The following is a 16562-nucleotide window of genomic DNA, read 5'->3' as shown; positions in this document are numbered from 1 at the left end:
CCGTTCTATGGCTGAATGAGCTGCGGTCAGTCGAAAACAGGGATGGTGATGTCAGCTCTCCAAGATGGTGGCCGCTGGACTCCTCTGTGGTCTGACCGGTGTGGAGAACCGAATTGGACCGCTTCCTTCCCCTGTCTCAAACCCAGAATTCAGCACTGAGTATGGTGCTTGCACAGCTGGCAGGAGCCCACAGAATCTGCAGCGCTGTATCCCTGCGTAGCTATCTCCTCGTTTCCCAGCGCGCGCCTCGGACTCTAGCCGCGGGGCGATTTGCTGAACAAGCAGGGTGACCCTCCGTGCGGACAAATCTCTCGCGTTTGAGCCCCCCGTAGCTGATCCTCATGCGATGGAAATCCTTCCTCCAGGTTCCGGAGCACCCCACTTTTGCTGGAAATTCCTAACAAGATAGCCTTTAGCCGTCCTGACTCGTCATTCTCCCGCCCAGTGATGCGGCACACGGGGGCAATGCACTCCCCTCGCCGCCATCTTCCGGGAGAAGCATTTCTTACATGACGTGGACTCTCAGGGCAAAATGGAGTCTGTTTGGCCATTGCCCGTATAGCCTGGCCCATAACAATCTTACTGCACCTAATTTATAAAGGACACTTTATCATAGGTGTGTGTGGATAGGAAAAATTAGCAGTCATGTACCACATAATGACATCTCAGCCAACAGACTGGTGCTTTCCTAAGATTGTATAGTCCAGGGACAAGGCAGCTGTCTTTGAGTAAGTACCATCTAGGATGTTCATACAGCAGAGTCACCTAACGACACATTTCTCAGAACACACCTCTGTTGATAAGTGACACTTCTGAAGCATGATGCCCTTGGGTGAGGTCTTGGAGCATATCCTCTTAGGACAAGTGGGGACAATTGTATTGGGGTTTTCTTTTCCAGTTTCATCTTCAGCTATGGTACTGGCTTTCGAGGAATGCCTCGACTCTCTATTATTCGGACTCTGTACTTTCTCCCCCTTTTCCTTCTCTGGCAGTCTCCGTGTGTCTTCTTTAACTTTGGAAATTGCAGCATTACTTGTAGATCGTGTTCAGATAAATCGGCTCCTTCTCAGAGCCCACCACCCCAGCCCTGAACCGTGCTCCTGAACCCCTCCTGGCATCGTTCACATCCCCTGGCAGCTTGTTGTATTCTGTCAGAGGTAGGGCTTCATGTCTTTCTTCTCCCTCACCCTACATTGTGTGTTCCTCAAACAGAGACATGACCCTGTCTTTCATGTCCTCATGGTCTCTGAATTAATGGAAGGATGAACTTCAGTTACTCATTTAAAAAAAAAAGGTAACTCATCTTCCAATTCTCCCCTGTATTCAGCAATGGACTTCAATTACCATCTCTAGCAGGAGGGACATACTAATGACAGTTCAAGATACTTCTGTTGGTCTTCCCAACTTTTACCCCACAGCCATGGAATTAGTATGGGAATTCTGACCACTCTCAAGTATGTCCATTCTAATTTTATGCTCAAGCACCAAATTGTCCATGGACTAGCAGACCTCCATGAGATGGACTAGGCCCAAGAGCCCATTTCCTATTCTCCATTCATGCCTTCAATCTTAGGTGGTGCCTCAGGATCCTGGGTCTTCATGTCAACACTGATCCTTATTCTGCAACTCTTGATCATATCTTGGCAATGTCTGGATGTTTTTCTTTCCCCATGAGATTCCAGGGGTTTACTTTAGTAAATGTGTATAGTCCTCCTTGGGGAAGGACTGGGGGATTATATGCTTGGGGGCTGTCACAGGGTTCTTCCTCCTGAGGATACATCCTCTCCGACATTGGTTTCAGTATTGAGAACTGACTTTGGGCCAGAAATTAGGCAAGAGATTGTGATTTTTATTGTGGGTTGATTTCTTTTGATTATATGAATGAAGCAAAACTTTTGTTGCAATCCATTTATCTTATCCATTTCCAAAGTCTTTTATAGTTTTTTGAATATGTCTCCAAATAAATATGTATCTACCATGAATGAAATGCTAGAAGTTAAATATGTTTAAATATTCATAATTTACTAATAATTAAAACAGTTTACACAAAAACTGTGATATACCATTTCACTTTCCACTGTGTCATTGGCTTGTATTGTAGTGTGCCAAAATCATGCACATTTTGCTCATGTTAGTTATGGAATAACTGTGTCATGATAGGATTAATAGTGATATACCATCCCTGCATAGGCAATAGTATTGCATTTGGATTTAAGAAATCAAGGGAGGTTATCAAAAAGCCACTGACATTCAAGAGCAGGACCTTTTTTTTTTTAATAATCTCAAAGACTGTTTTCTTACAGACAACTATAAAAATTAAGAGCATCTTTGGTACACTGGGTTTTTCTAAGTTCCAGCATTCAGCAATGAAAGGCAGCTCTTTTCTTGTCCAGATCTAGAGAAAGAAAGTGCGATCAGTTATTTAGATCTGATTTATACCTTAAGAGAGAGGCTGCCACTCTCTGTGATTTCAGGAAAGCTGGGTATCAAGGAGCAATTTCCAAAGAATTGAAAGCTAGTGCTGGGTTATGAATAAACTCTGAGACGCTTTGACCTTCCCTGTCAAATGACAAGGCCATAAATATGTTGGTAATTCTGCTTTGTTGTGAGTACCTGTTCTTTTCCATCATAGTAGGCTTTATAGGATACCAAAAATTGGTAACAGCAAAACAAAAACAAAATTTATTGTATAAAAAAATTAGTAAAGCAGCAAATACAAGGTGGGAAACACAGGATGCAGCTTCTCGTGTCTTACTTCTAAAATATGCCTGGTATCAGGATATCCAATTTTGGAAACTTGATAATGGCCAAATCAAATTTAAAATAACAGTGTGGTCACATCTTACCATATATTTAAATGCAGAAAGATTATGTGACTTTGGGACAAGAAGAGAGATCATTAACATACACTATTTTTAGTGCTTTTTTTCCCACTATGCCAAATTCATTGTGAAATATGGTTCATTCTTCCTTCGATGTGGTCCGTTTTAATAATCATATACAGTGTGGTGATCTTTAGTACTTAGAGTGGCACTAAGCATAAAATAATGGTGTTTCGTGATTGTTTCATCTATCTTCATTTCATAACTGTTAGGGAACATTTTTCTCCTACTTCACCGTTACCTTTCCCAAGTTCATACAATAGCTTAAGAAAAAATAAAGATAAAGTGGGAAAAATCAGTCTAGGTAACCTCTAGAGACAGGAAGGAAAAAGTAGCAGGATTTTTTTTTTTTTTTCCGTTATGAACAACAACAAAAACTTGTCAATCTTAGGCTTTTTAAAAAGGGATCCATACACTCTTTTGAACAACAATGTTTCTAAAATGCCCATTTTTCTGCTTTATGGACACTTAAAGGAGCCGAAGGGTCAGAGGCTGAGAACGAAGATGGCCCTGGGGATGCAGAGACCACACAGTACAGACAGAGGCACCTGGAAAACGACAGCCAGAGGTTTGGGGTCATTAGCCAGCCTTGTCCTGCAGCAGGTTGCCCAGGACCCTGGGACATGCTGTATACCCTTCAGAGTCCCGTGTAGGTCAGGAACTTGGGGTTGGCGGAACACTTCAGGCAGAGGGTATCAGAAGCTATTTGGCCTCGGGCCTCTGACTCGGGGGCCCACTCACACAGCTGGCCAGCTGGCTCCGGCTGCAGGTGGGGGTGCGGGCCCCATTCCTCTCCACATGGACTCCCTACAAGGCTGCTCCAGCATCCTGGTGGCACAGTGACTGGCTTCCTCTAGAGCAAGCTGTACCTTTTATTTATTTATTTTTTTTTAATTTACTGTGGCCTGAGAGTGAGGCCATCACTTCTAGAGTCTCCTGCTGAGGAATACAGGAGGCATACATACTAAGAAGCAAAGTTCATTGTGGATGCTCTTGGGGCCTGACTGCCACGGAGAGAGAGGAGGAGGAAGAGGCTGAGCACCTGCACCTGTGTGAACGGAGGAGGGTTAAAGACCAAATGGATCAGCCAGATAGGAGGGGGTGTGATGGTGCTGGCCTGAGTGCATGTGAGCTGTGACCAATGGAGACTGCTTCATCTCCCTTGTTACTTCAACCCAACAGATCACGGCCAGTGTGTTTGTGCTCTCATCATCATAATCTCTTCTCCTGCACAGAAATGCAAACTAAATAGCATTAAGACATATTAGTCCCCAAAAATCTTAGCAAAACTTTTTCTCAAGAGGTAAAAAATCTATATAATCCCCTTCATTACCCACATGTCTTCCAAAGCCCCCACAAAACAGTATCACTCCTTGTGCATTTCTGATGTCAAAGACTCTTATCTAGAAGAGGTATAAAAATAAGGCTACTGTAAATATTAAGATTATGGTTTACATAACTTGAAATGTGTGTATACTCCAACATTTTGGCCAAGACACACAGATTGTATGTCATGAAGTACTACAGTAGGATTTCCTTATGAGTTAGAAGTAAGGTGTGAGGAAAATAAGAAAAAGCATTAGCTTATCAGTTGGAAAGAGGAGCAGCCACCATCTGAGATAAAAAGCTGTTGAATATGGTAGCTTCAAGGTAAAATATCAGGATATATAAAGTAGGCAGTTGAACATTCAAAACCAGAACTTGGAGGAATGGTCTGGGCTAGAGATATACATTTAGGATTTGACAAAATCCAGATGACTAAGATCTTAGGAGCATGGTATAGATAGATTATAGAGGAAGATCTAGCTGAGATCTAGGGCCTATGTCCTGAAGTTCTACAGTGATTTTGGAGACAAGAGGAGGAGCTGGGAAAGGAGATGTGGGTTAAAAGAAAAACCAAGAGAGTGTGGTTTTCTGAAAGCAAGGTAAAGATGGTATTCCAAAGAGGAGGGGTTGAAAATCCTGTGCACTGTAGGCTGGTAGGTTGAGTTGGGTGAGAACTAGTGAATTGGCCTTTAGATTTACCAGTTCGAGGCCATTGGTTGTCCTGATGAAAGCCAACGTAAAAGGGAGGTGGAGCAAAAGCAAAAGTTTATTTGGAATGACTCTAAGAGAACACTGGAGGGCAGTAATTGGAGACAGTACATTTAGACAAGCTTTCCTAGGAATTTCAATGTGAAAAGGAACCAAGAAATGGGTGTAATGAGGTGGTAACTGGCAGAAGTAGGGAGTAAAGAAAAAAAAAAGACTAGATGTAGGAAACTGCTAAGCTTAGTGCCCCTGTGTGATAAATATTTATTGTATTTGTACTGTTTGCCCCACAGTGCAAAGATTTGTAGATATGAAAATTAATGAGACATGGCTCCTGTCCTTGAGTTCAAGCAGTGTGCCCAGTACCTTGCACAGACAGCTGCAAGTCAAGAACGATACTGAGGCAGCATCTGAGCTGTGCTAGAACTTGTGTCATCTGAATATTAACCTACCTGCCTCTCGTTAATATTTTATAACACTTATGGTGAAAACAGCGTTTTTATTTGATCCTGATTCATATAGATGTCTTAGTTTATAAAAAATGCTTTTCATATCTTAGTTTTCTTGATCTTAGCCTGGTTATTGATTTTGCTTTAACTATTTTACACCTCTGGAAAACCCAGTAAGTGTGTTTTAAAAACATGAATGAGGGTCCCACGGAGTCTTCTCTGCCTCTTATATACAACCATTAACAACAAACGGTTAAGTGAATGGAGATATAAGTAGAATTGGAAGTGTTGAAGATGGGTGGATGAGAGCAAAGCAGACAGGTGTTTGTTCCCTTAGTAATTCATTCATTTACTGTGTAAGTACTACTAACCATCAACAAGTTTGCACAAAGCCTAACTTAGAGACTGAATATAAGGAACAAAAAGGAAAAAGAAAGAACAGGAAGAAAGCAAAAGAATGAAATGAGCCTCACCAGCTTTTACAGTTAGAAGACTAAAAGATGTGACAAGGTAGTAAAGAGATGTGGACTTTAAAATCAAAATGTGCTTACATTGAGATCTCTAGTCTGCCGATTACCAGCTGAGTGGTGTGAACAAGGGAGGGCCAGGTGGAGGGAGGCAGCTGTGCCTAGGGAAACTCTGGGAAGGTGATGGCCTATCACACTGGGCTCTGCACAGCCCTTTTCTAGTGAGAAGCTGGAGCAGTTAAGACAAGGAGCAGAATGGCAATGTATTCCTCAGTGCTGGCATTCCAGCAGCTGTTCACCGGTCAGGAGAAAACGTGGGAAACAAGGCCAGTGGATTTAAAAATCTGATAGGAACTTTACCAAAATTATTGCTGGCATTGAAAAAAATAAATAAAAATAACTGTGCTATCATAGCAGTCAGCTCAGTTAACACTGAGAATTCTAAAAAATCATTGTAAGGTTACATTTTGGATATGGCACCAAATATGAGGCCTCAGAAGGTACAAGTACAAGTACTTTTCTTAAAAAAAAAAAAAGGAATAAAGTGAAGGAAGTAGAAACTAATTTGGTAAAAGCTAAAGCTTCTTCATCATAGAGTTATAATTCTTCCTGAGATGTCTTAATGTTTAATGAAAGTGTACTATAAAAATGTTTGAATAAAAAAATGTTTCTTTTACTCTCTCCTGAGATTTCATGTGAGTCTAATGAAGGATAATCACACTAATTTTCTTTTTATAAATGACTGGGGCAAGGTGACTGATTAAAAAAGGGGGATACAAATAAAGCCTATATACCAATTAAACATGATAGAAGAAGGGTACCTAAATCAACATTTATAATATAATTCCTAAAGCTCTGTTCTTGGAACATTGCACATTGTATGATATTTAGTACTGAGAATAATTCAGTAAGGTAGTATTATAGTTTCCATTTTATATAAAAATACATAATGTACTGTATACATTTACATAAAAATGTACATGGTACATGCATTTTAAGTGTGCTTTGAAAACTATTAACAGAGGTTTCCTGAGGATTGGTTGTGCTTCATGTGTCCTAGTGTACAGGTAAGCAAACATCTGGACAAAGAACATGAGGTCTTCCTCAGGAGCCTTTTTGGTCATCTGGACCCTCACTCATCTACTCAAATTTTGAAAAAGATGATTTTTCATGGCATATTGACACCTTTTCATGTTAACATAATTTTCCCTTTTATTCTAACCAATTAACCAATCAGATATTTATTAGACATATAATTATGTCTTTCTTATACTCTATATCTAACAGGAAAAAAAAAGGACTCCTTATATTTAAGTCTACACATGATTATCTCAGTAGATTCAATAAAAGCATTTCACAAAATAGAGCATCTATTTATGTTTAAAACACAAGAAAAACTAGTAGAAGGAACATACCTCAACATAGTTAAAGCTATATATGTTAAACCCAAGGCCAACATCATTCAAAAAGGAGGAAAACTTAAAGCATTCCCTCAAAAAACAAGAACAAGACAGGGATGCCCACTTTCACCACTTCTTTTCAACAGAGTCCTTGAATCAGCTGAAAGAGAACTTAGGAAAACTATTCCATTTACAATAGCATCAAAAAGAAAATAAAATACATGGGAATAATCTAACAAAAGAGGGTGAAAGACCTCTATAATGAAAACTGCAGAACCCTAGAGAGAGAAATTGAGGAAATCCTTAGAACATGAAAAGACCACCCAATGTTCTTGGATAGGAAGAATTAATATTGTAAAATTGGCCATACTACCAAAAAGGCTATACAGATTTAATGCAATTCCTATTAAAATTCCAATGACATTCTTCATAGAAGTAGAAAAAGCAGTCATTGAAATTCATTTGGAAAAACAAGAGTCCCAGAATAGCCAAAGCAATCGTTAGCGAGAAAAGCAAAGCAGGAAGCATCACAATAACAGACCTTAAATTATGCTACAGAGATATAGTAACAAAAAACAGCATGCTATTGGCACCAAAACAGACATGAAGACCAATGGAACAGAATAGGACACACAGAGACAAATCCATGGAAATACAATTACCTCAAACTAGATAAAGGCACCAAAAATATACATTGGAGAAAAGATAGCCTCTTCAACAAATGGTGCTGGAAAAACTGGAAATCCATATTGTAGAAGAATGAAATTTAACCCCTATCTCTTACCCTGCACAAAATCAAAGAAGATCAAAGACCTAGGAATTAGTCCACAAATTCTGCACATACTAGAAGAAAATGTAGGCCCCACACTTTAGCATGTCAGCTTAAGGGAGTGACATCCTCAATAAGACTTTCTAAAGTACAAGAAGTAAATTAAAAAAAATCAATAAGTGAGATGGCATCAAACTAAAAAGCCTTATCACAGCAAAGGAAACAATCAGAGTGTGAGGAGAGAGCTTACAGAATGGGAGAAAATCTTTGCCATCTGCACCTCAGATAAGGTGTTAATTTTCAGGATATGCAAAGAACTCAAAAAGCAAATAACCCAGTCAATAAATTGGCAAAGGAACTAAACATATACCTCTCAGAAGAAGAAATACAGTCAAAAATATATTAAAAATAAATTCAACATCTCTAACAGAGAAATGCACATTAAAATTACACTGAGATTTCATTCTACTCCAGTCAGAATGGCAATTATCAAGAATACAAGTAACAATAAATGTGAGGATGTGGGGGAAAAGGCACACACATACATTGCTGGTGGGATGCAAATTGGTGCAAACACTCTGGAAAGCAGTATACAGATTCCTCAAAAAACTAGGAATTGAACCACTATTTGATCTAGTTATCCCACTTTTTGGTTTATACCCAACAGATTTAAACTCAGCATACTACAGTGACACAGCCACATTAATGCTTATAGCAGCTTAATTCACAATAAGCTAAACTATGGAACCAACCTGGATGTCCTTCAACAGATGAATGGATAAAGAAAATGCAGTTTATATACACAATGGAATAGCACTTGGCCATAAAGAAGAATGACTTTATGAATTTAACTGGTAAATGGATGGATCTGGAGACTATCATGCTAAGTAAAATAAGCCAATCACCCAAAAACATGGGTCAGATATGCTCTCTGATATGTGGATGGTAACCCACAACAAGGATGAGGGAGAATAGAAGTTCAGTGGATTAAACAAAGGGGAAGAAGGAATGCGGGTAAGGGAGGTGGATAGGAATAGGAAAGGCAGTGGAATGAACCTGACATAACTTTCCTATGTTCATGTATGAACACACCACAGTGAATCTCACCATCATATACATCTATAAGACTGGGACCCTAATTAGAATAAAATGTATTTTATTCTTTTAGAAATATACCAAAATGGTTTCCATGTCATATATAACCAAAAAGAATTTTCAAAAGGCTCCTTGCTGTCAAAGAAATCTTATTATAATAGATACAATATGAACCCATCTAAGAGATGCAACACAGTAGCAAAATGGTCCATTTTGTGGCACAAATGATTAAACATTGTAGTGGTTAGGAGTACATCACCTGTGCTGTGCTGGGAACATGGAGGGTCATGGAGAAGCAAGGCATGCCCTGGGCTTTGGGGTTTCTCCAGATTAAGCCTGGAGCAGTGGAGTAGGAATAGATAGGAGGATGTGGGCATCCTGATCCTATTCCATGCTGAGGAGAAGAGCATTCATCTGAAGTGATTTCAAAACGCTTGAGATCACTCTGATTGAAAATACATATATCTTGTCTTGTTCCCATTGTTAAAAATGCTTACTTTGGGAACAAATACTGTCTTTAGAAGTCATCATTTTAAATGTCAGCATCTTTTGGAGGGGTCAAGTGTAAGTTTTTGACAATTTAGTGTGAGAGCACTCAGCAGATTATTTTCTCTGTCTAGAATAAAGGAAAGCAGAAAGATAGGGCAGAGCACACTGTAAGAAAGCATAAATAGAGAGGTGATACAGAGCAAAGGATGGACATGGTTGCATCAAATTTATTTTGAAGTAGTCCAATGTCAGGAGGTTAATCAAAATTTCAGCCTGTCATAATAATATTTTAACATCTAATTTTAATATCTAACAATAGCAGTTTATTTCACAAATATTTTTCACTTTAACTTAACTGTCTGTAAAAAAAGGTTTTCTTTGGAATGAGAATTAAGCATTAATTGCCTAATAGTGGAGCCCGTCTAAACTAGTATCAGAGCATCCATGATTTCAGCATGAGTATATTCAACAATTTCCAAAATAAAAATCCAGGGTAAGTTATTCATTAATTTTAAGACATATCATTGAAGTGTTCTGGCTCTGAAAATATTAAACAAAACATCATTTTGCAGAATTACTACTGTTCCAAGTCAGTGTTTCCCTAAGTGGTGTCATGAGGGAAGAGCAGTTCTTATGGGGAGGTATGAGGTCCTGTTTGAGAGGTGCAGGGAGCTCCACAGCAAGGGAGGCTGCAAAACACTCGTTCAGGAAAATGTTTTTTGTTTGTTTGTTTTTTTCTGCAAGACTACCTAGAGCACAGATGCACTGACAGACATTGTGACTTCCAAGAGGACAACCCAGGGAGCAGTTTTTCCAATCTTCTCTGACCTTGGCAGTAGTGTTCTGTGCAGAGCACTTTGGAAAATGATCTAACGTGATCTGAAACTCTAAAAAGCTATCTAAAGATAAGATATTAATGCATTTTCAAAAGAAAATACTGAGATCATTCTCTCTCTTTCTCTCTCTCTCTCTCTTTCTCACACACACACACACACACACACACACACACTCCTTACAAGCATCTACTTAGCATGTATGTGTATATGCTACATATAAACACATGTAGCATTGATTAGTACATTTCAGGTATTAGTATTTCAGGTAAACCCACCAGGCTTCTATTTTGAATTCTTCATTTATGGAGCAGAATCAAAGAAAATGTACAAATCTTGTAGCTCTGAGGTTTAATAACTACAAGTTCATTGGGGCCACCATTTCTCTTGTGACTGCTTTTCATCCTGTGAGCAATCCCAGCGTGAAAACATTTCAGCACAAGCCTGTCTTGGTATGCAAGAAGGAACCTCTTCTGGTAAAGTGAATGCAGATCCTCCGTCTTCTTCTTTCACTCTTTGTCCCGCAGGCTGTTTAATTTCTTGCAGTGTTTGTTGATATGTTTTTAAAGCATCTGGGCGAACTTACAGGAGATGAACTTCCTGAGGTTAGCCTTGTGTTAAGTAATTCTGCAGCAGCATTCCACATGTGCAACTGTGTGTTCCTGCAATTTTAGCCGCAATTAGCCAGATAATAGGGTATAAGTTGAGTATTAGAAGCAGTTCTATGAATGACTGTCTACTTTATGAACTATCATTGTCACCCACTCCTTGAATCTTCTACACTAAGTAGGAAGTACCCTTGTGTTCTCCCTGTGTTTGGGGAATGATTTTATCAATTTGCTATGTATTTTGTGAGATCCATGCTAAGAACTCTTGGCATGAATGTTAGCATAGTTATTGGATTTAAAGACTCAGATATAATCAATTCATATGCCTCTATGTTTGGGATTATTCAAAGGCAAAATGTAGGTGAGCTTTAATCTTTTTTCTCAGTTATGTCATAGTTGTTTGCAAAGAGGAGGTGTAACACAAAACAAAATGACAGCGATTTCTTAAGCCTTCGTAGGTACCCACTTGTATGTATTGTTGCTCTAGCTTGGAATTGGAACATAGGAGCATGATCGTAAGCACAATCTCCAGACCCTGTGCCATATGAACATGTCTTGTTTTCTTTTACTAAATTAGAATTTCATACCTTATGGAGGTTTTTCGATATGTTCAAATAATCACAGTTAGAAAAGCGAAGTGGCTGTGATTGATTTTTGTTCCTTCTTTACTCATTGGACCTGCCTTTGACTTAAAGAGTTATCTTAGCTCAGGACAGAGGATGGAACAGGAACCTGTGCGATGATTCATGAGAGTCGATGGAAGCCGATGATTAGTTCATGTGCCTCTGGTCTTCAGTGATGGCATAAATCCTGAGGAAGTTCTGTAATGTCAGCCGTACGCCTGCCTATGTCAAGGCACATACAGGCTAGACCTGTTAATCCAAGGAATAAACAGAATTCCTTTATACAGTTATTCACTTTTTAAAAATGTCATGTAGACATAAGGATAGAAGAGGAAAACATAATGCTGCTGTCTTCTAACCACAAAAGGGAAATTTGCTTATTTATAAATATAAAGACCATTCACAGATGGCAAAGCACCTCTTGGGAACAAGAGGAAAAAAAAAGTTAATTGATTATAGGCTAAGACCTATCTGTGAATTCTCAAGTCCACAAACTAGTTTTTTCCCTTAAAATTGAAAATTTTAAGGTCCGTTGATTCTTAAAATAACAAAGAAAGCAGTGATCACAGAGCAAAGCTACATAAGAAAGCTTACTACTGCACCATTTAAATCAACGATTTTATAACAGCCATTCCTTTCCCTGGGAAAATAAAACGTAACATGTATATGTGTTGTTTCCTTTGCATTATATGATGTAAGCTGAAGAGTTTTCTCTTAGGGAATTAATATCCACCAGATGAAAAATAATTCCTTCTTTCCTTTGTCAAACATACCAGACATACCCGTGTTTCAGCTAACCATGACCACACTATTAAGCAGACCCAAAACAGGGGGAAGACAATCATAAGTTAACAAACAGGAATGAACTATAATACACCAAAGCTGAGACAAACCAGGAAGATAGGAATCCCTCTCTGGTAAGGAAGACAGCAGGTCTCATTGTCAGAAATGATGTCACCAGCAGAGGCACAGAGATCTGGGCCCATGCATACTTCTCCATTCCTCCTTCCAGAGCTAGGGAACCCTGTGATTTGGCCACCCACTGCCCAGGAAGCTTGCATTACCTGGATCCGCTCTGGTAACATGGTGCTCTATCATGGGGCCCAAGGACGAGAGCCTTTGATCAGGAAACTGGACCAGAATCCACCTTCCCCCAAACATCCTTACGACATTTTAGTGTCAGGAGGCTTTGTCACTCCTGAGAATGGGTTCATGCATGCTCCAGTTGGCATCGAGGGAGGATCACTTGTAAAGCATTCAGTATTTGTATCTTCGGAGAGAAGTACTGCTAGGGTGGAGGATGGTAAGCAGAAACAAAACTCAAGTTTACGTGGTGAACTGTTCAGCCTACATCAGTTTAGAGGAGACCTCCATGCAAACAGTAAGGACTCACGCCTGGCATGAAATAAAACTGTTCCCCAGAGGGAAAAGGCAGCAGAGGTTGTACCAGCTGCCAAGAAGTGGCTGCGTGTTCTTTTTGAGTGGTGCTGTATCTCGTGTAGGTCCAGACCTCATTGATGTTGGTCCTGTATAAGGGTGAGAAATGGTCATTGTGAGACATTTTTTTAAATTAGTAGACTTCAGTTTTTAGGTTTACGGAAAACTGAGCAGATGAGACACAGTTTTCCTCCCCACCCCCATTATCTTGGCTTAATATGGCTCATTTGTTACAAGGGATGGACTCCGATTGATATGTCAGTATTAACCAAAGCCATAGTTGACATTAATATTCACTCTGCAGCACGGTACTTCTGTGGCTCTTGACCAATGAATTATGTCAGTGTTCACCATTAGGGTTTCACACAGATGGTCTCACTGGCCTAACACTGCCCTGTCTTCTACCCATTCATTGCCACCTCAGTCACCTTAAGTGGACATCTGACACAACGATGGCATCTCCCCAGTGGTCTTGGCCTGCAAACCCCTTCCTCTTCCTTTTCAGAGTTGATTCCTCCAGATCCCATCGGGGTCCTCATGTATGTAACAAGCTCTCTTGAAAAAATTCTTGTTAGGATTAATCCAGGTGAAAGTTTCTAGGGTCAGTCAGCTTCCACCCGACACGTGTTGTTAATATGAAGAGGACGAACCACGGGAGGGTGGGGGTGCCTGCAGCCACATCTACAGTGCACATTAAGCTTCTTTCCTTTCTCTTCCCTTCTTGATGGCTGTCTCTCCTCTCCTGCAGGGAAAGCACAGGTTGCACGTGGACACTGGGATGGAAGGAAGTTGGTGCGGCCTCATTCCTGTTGGACAGCCATGCGATCATGTGACAACCACAGGCCTGAAGTGGAACCTCAGTAAGTAAAGCCCCTCCATAAAGGGAAGTTTTCTTTTCTGCTGTCCAGGAGTACAATCTCTGAGTCATAAGGTATCTCACTGTTTAACAGAGGAGCTGCCTGATGATTTTGCAAAGTGTCTGCACCATTTTCCTTGTGACCAGCAATATATAAATTTTCCAGCTTCTTTACATCCTCATCCACAATTGTTATTATCTTTTTTTTTGTTTAGTTTTGCTTTGTTTAATTATAACCATCCTGGTGGCTATGAAGGTGGTGTCCTACTGGGTTTTGATTTGCATTTCCCTGATGACTAATGTCATTAAATTTCCTTCCTTGTCCTTATGGGACTTTTGTGTATTTTCCTTAGAGAAACTCCTATCCAGGTCTTTTGATCAGCTATTAATTAAGTTATTCTCCTTTGCACTGAGTTGTAAATCCTTCGTGTATTTTAGAATTGAGTCCTTTATCAGATGAGTGACTTGCAAATATTTTCTAAGAGTTCTTGGCCTATATTTTTATTTCTGAAGCTTAATTAACAAAATTTGTTAATTTAATGTGATAAAGTCCAAGTTTCTTTATGGATTGTTCTTTTGGTGTCATCTCTAAGGACTTTTTGCCCAACTTTCTTCATGGTTTTATGCCCATGAAACCAACTTGGCTTTTTAGAAGTAGTCACTCTAACAAAAATAGCAAGTTCTTTTCATAGTCAAACCTTTAAGATATCACAATCTATGATAGCTGCCCTTATTACATTTTAAGATGTTGTCCAACAATTACCCACTGTATTAGCTTTTAGTTATATAAAAATTGTCAGATTTTAAACCAACAAAAAAAAATGAGGGGGATCTGCTTATGAACTAAATCCTGATTCCAAAGGAAACCACCAGGCATTGCGAAACAAGTCCATTCTAGTCATTAAGAATAACAGTAATTTAATCAAAGAGATCTGACTGAAAGACAAAGCAGGCGTCCCCTGATTTACCAGTATCTCTAAGGTTGTACGTGTAAAGTATGGAACCATGTCATTCTTTTTAAGTATGGGAAACTCTTAGATTTCTACAAGGAAATAAATATTTGGAAGATAAAAAGATTTTTGTAAAGTCCTTTCTATCAGTTACTGCCTAAACAATTAGAAAAGGCCGGAGATGTTTTGGAAAACATGTCTTGAGAGCTTATCAGAATTTGAAAGGCCAGCTCCAGCAGGTCTCCTCTTGTGCTCAGAGACAGGTGACAGGCTTTGAAGCTCTCCAAGGAAACTGACATGAGCTCCCATTAGAAGCTTTTTGAAAAGTATTCCAGCCTAAAACAACAGTTTTACTTTTAAAAATTCCCATTATTTCCAAGGACCCCACCTTGACAGTGGGGAACTTCCTCCTGCGTGGAATGGTGAGGGCACCTTTCAGGGCTAGTGCTACAGGATCGAGGGGGGCAGCTGCCCAACTTCCTTGGCCTACAGTGACAGGAAAGGGCCAGAAGAGGAGGGGGGACTCTTCTGTGCTCTTTCAAACATCCCAATTCTATAAACCAGCTTTCTCTGGAAGGGGGGCCTTGGGCAAGATGAGGGTAGGACTCTTAACCTTCCTACGGGGTAATTTTTAATCCTGTCTAAATGCAATATATTGTTATTTATTTGTGTAGTTACAGATTGCTTTGACTCTTGAAATAATTATTTTTTATCTACATGTTTATGAAAATATATTAAAAGCAACTTCAAGGAGAATGCAAGAAATAGAGTGCAAACAGTTTGTTCCATCAATTATCGATGGGAAAATTCTTATTTTAGGGTTCTTTTAACTCATTAAAGATAATAAAAATAAATGTGAATGATATCATGTGATAAATGTGAAGAAGAGTGGATGGATTTTGTTCAGAGGGCTCCTTCCGATTCATTCAGCTCCCTCCATCTGGGAAAAGAGCCCTGAGGTCAACAATGTAAGACTATCTGTCACAGCCATGGACCACTTGGGCTTGGAGAGGGGGGAAAGTCTGCAGGTGCTTAGTCAGGAGCTACCTCACTCCTTGGGTCATTGGTAACAAGTCGCCCTGGGGAAGCAGGTCAAGAGTCCTCCTCAGGTGGCCACATCGCTTGGTCTCTCCCCATCCACACACTTCAAAATCTGATGCCAGAAGTTCCAAATATGATCTGATTTGTTATCAATTTGTAATATCTCACATTACATTCTAACTTAAAAGAAAAAAAGTATGAAAGCTACCCATGTCCCATCTCCCAGAAGAAAAATGTTCCAAGTGTTATCAAAGCGGATTATAGTTACAGCGTTTTAGTTTGTGGTAGTATGCTATGGACGTTCATTGACTTGCGTCTTGTGCAGGAGTTTCTTTGGGATGTAAACACTTGGGAATAAAAGAGCTGCCTCTGAGATGCTGCACTGTTACCTCTACTAGATGCATCACATTACCCTGCCCAGTGGGTGTGCCAGGACACACTCACCCCCCGAGAGCACCAGGGTTCCCCTGCCCCACATCCTTACCAGTTCTTGGTATTGTCAGACTCATTTCTGCCCATCAGACTCTAACTAGTTTTTCCTTATGATCCCAGCTGGCGAGGGTCAGCAGCTTTATGTAGTCGTTAGCCATGGTGAATCCACTTATGTGGATTGCTGCGTTCTTTCATCTGGG

The 16562-nt window shown here is 39.8% G+C and overlaps 1 protein-coding gene across 7 annotated transcripts in view; it reads left to right on the top strand.

Annotated features, from left to right (window-relative positions):
• Tpk1 (thiamin pyrophosphokinase 1) overlaps positions 1–16562 on the top strand; it is a 351972-nt gene that overhangs the window by 244976 nt on the left and 90434 nt on the right. For all 7 annotated transcript variants that reach the window (XM_058575780.1, XM_058575775.1, XM_046434098.2 and 4 more), the window contains exon 8: positions 13832–13943. In XM_058575780.1, the coding sequence (XP_058431763.1) occupies positions 13832–13943 (112 nt within the window). The remainder of the gene's footprint in view (positions 1–13831; positions 13944–16562) is intronic.

This window comes from Marmota monax, unplaced genomic scaffold, assembly GCF_021218885.2.
Source record: "Marmota monax isolate L192 unplaced genomic scaffold, Marmota_monax_Labrador192_F-V1.1 WCK01_AAM20220418_F8-fsc00122, whole genome shotgun sequence".
In the NCBI taxonomy this organism is placed as follows: Eukaryota; Metazoa; Chordata; class Mammalia; order Rodentia; family Sciuridae; genus Marmota; species Marmota monax.
This window is presented reverse-complemented; position numbering and strand designations above follow the sequence as displayed.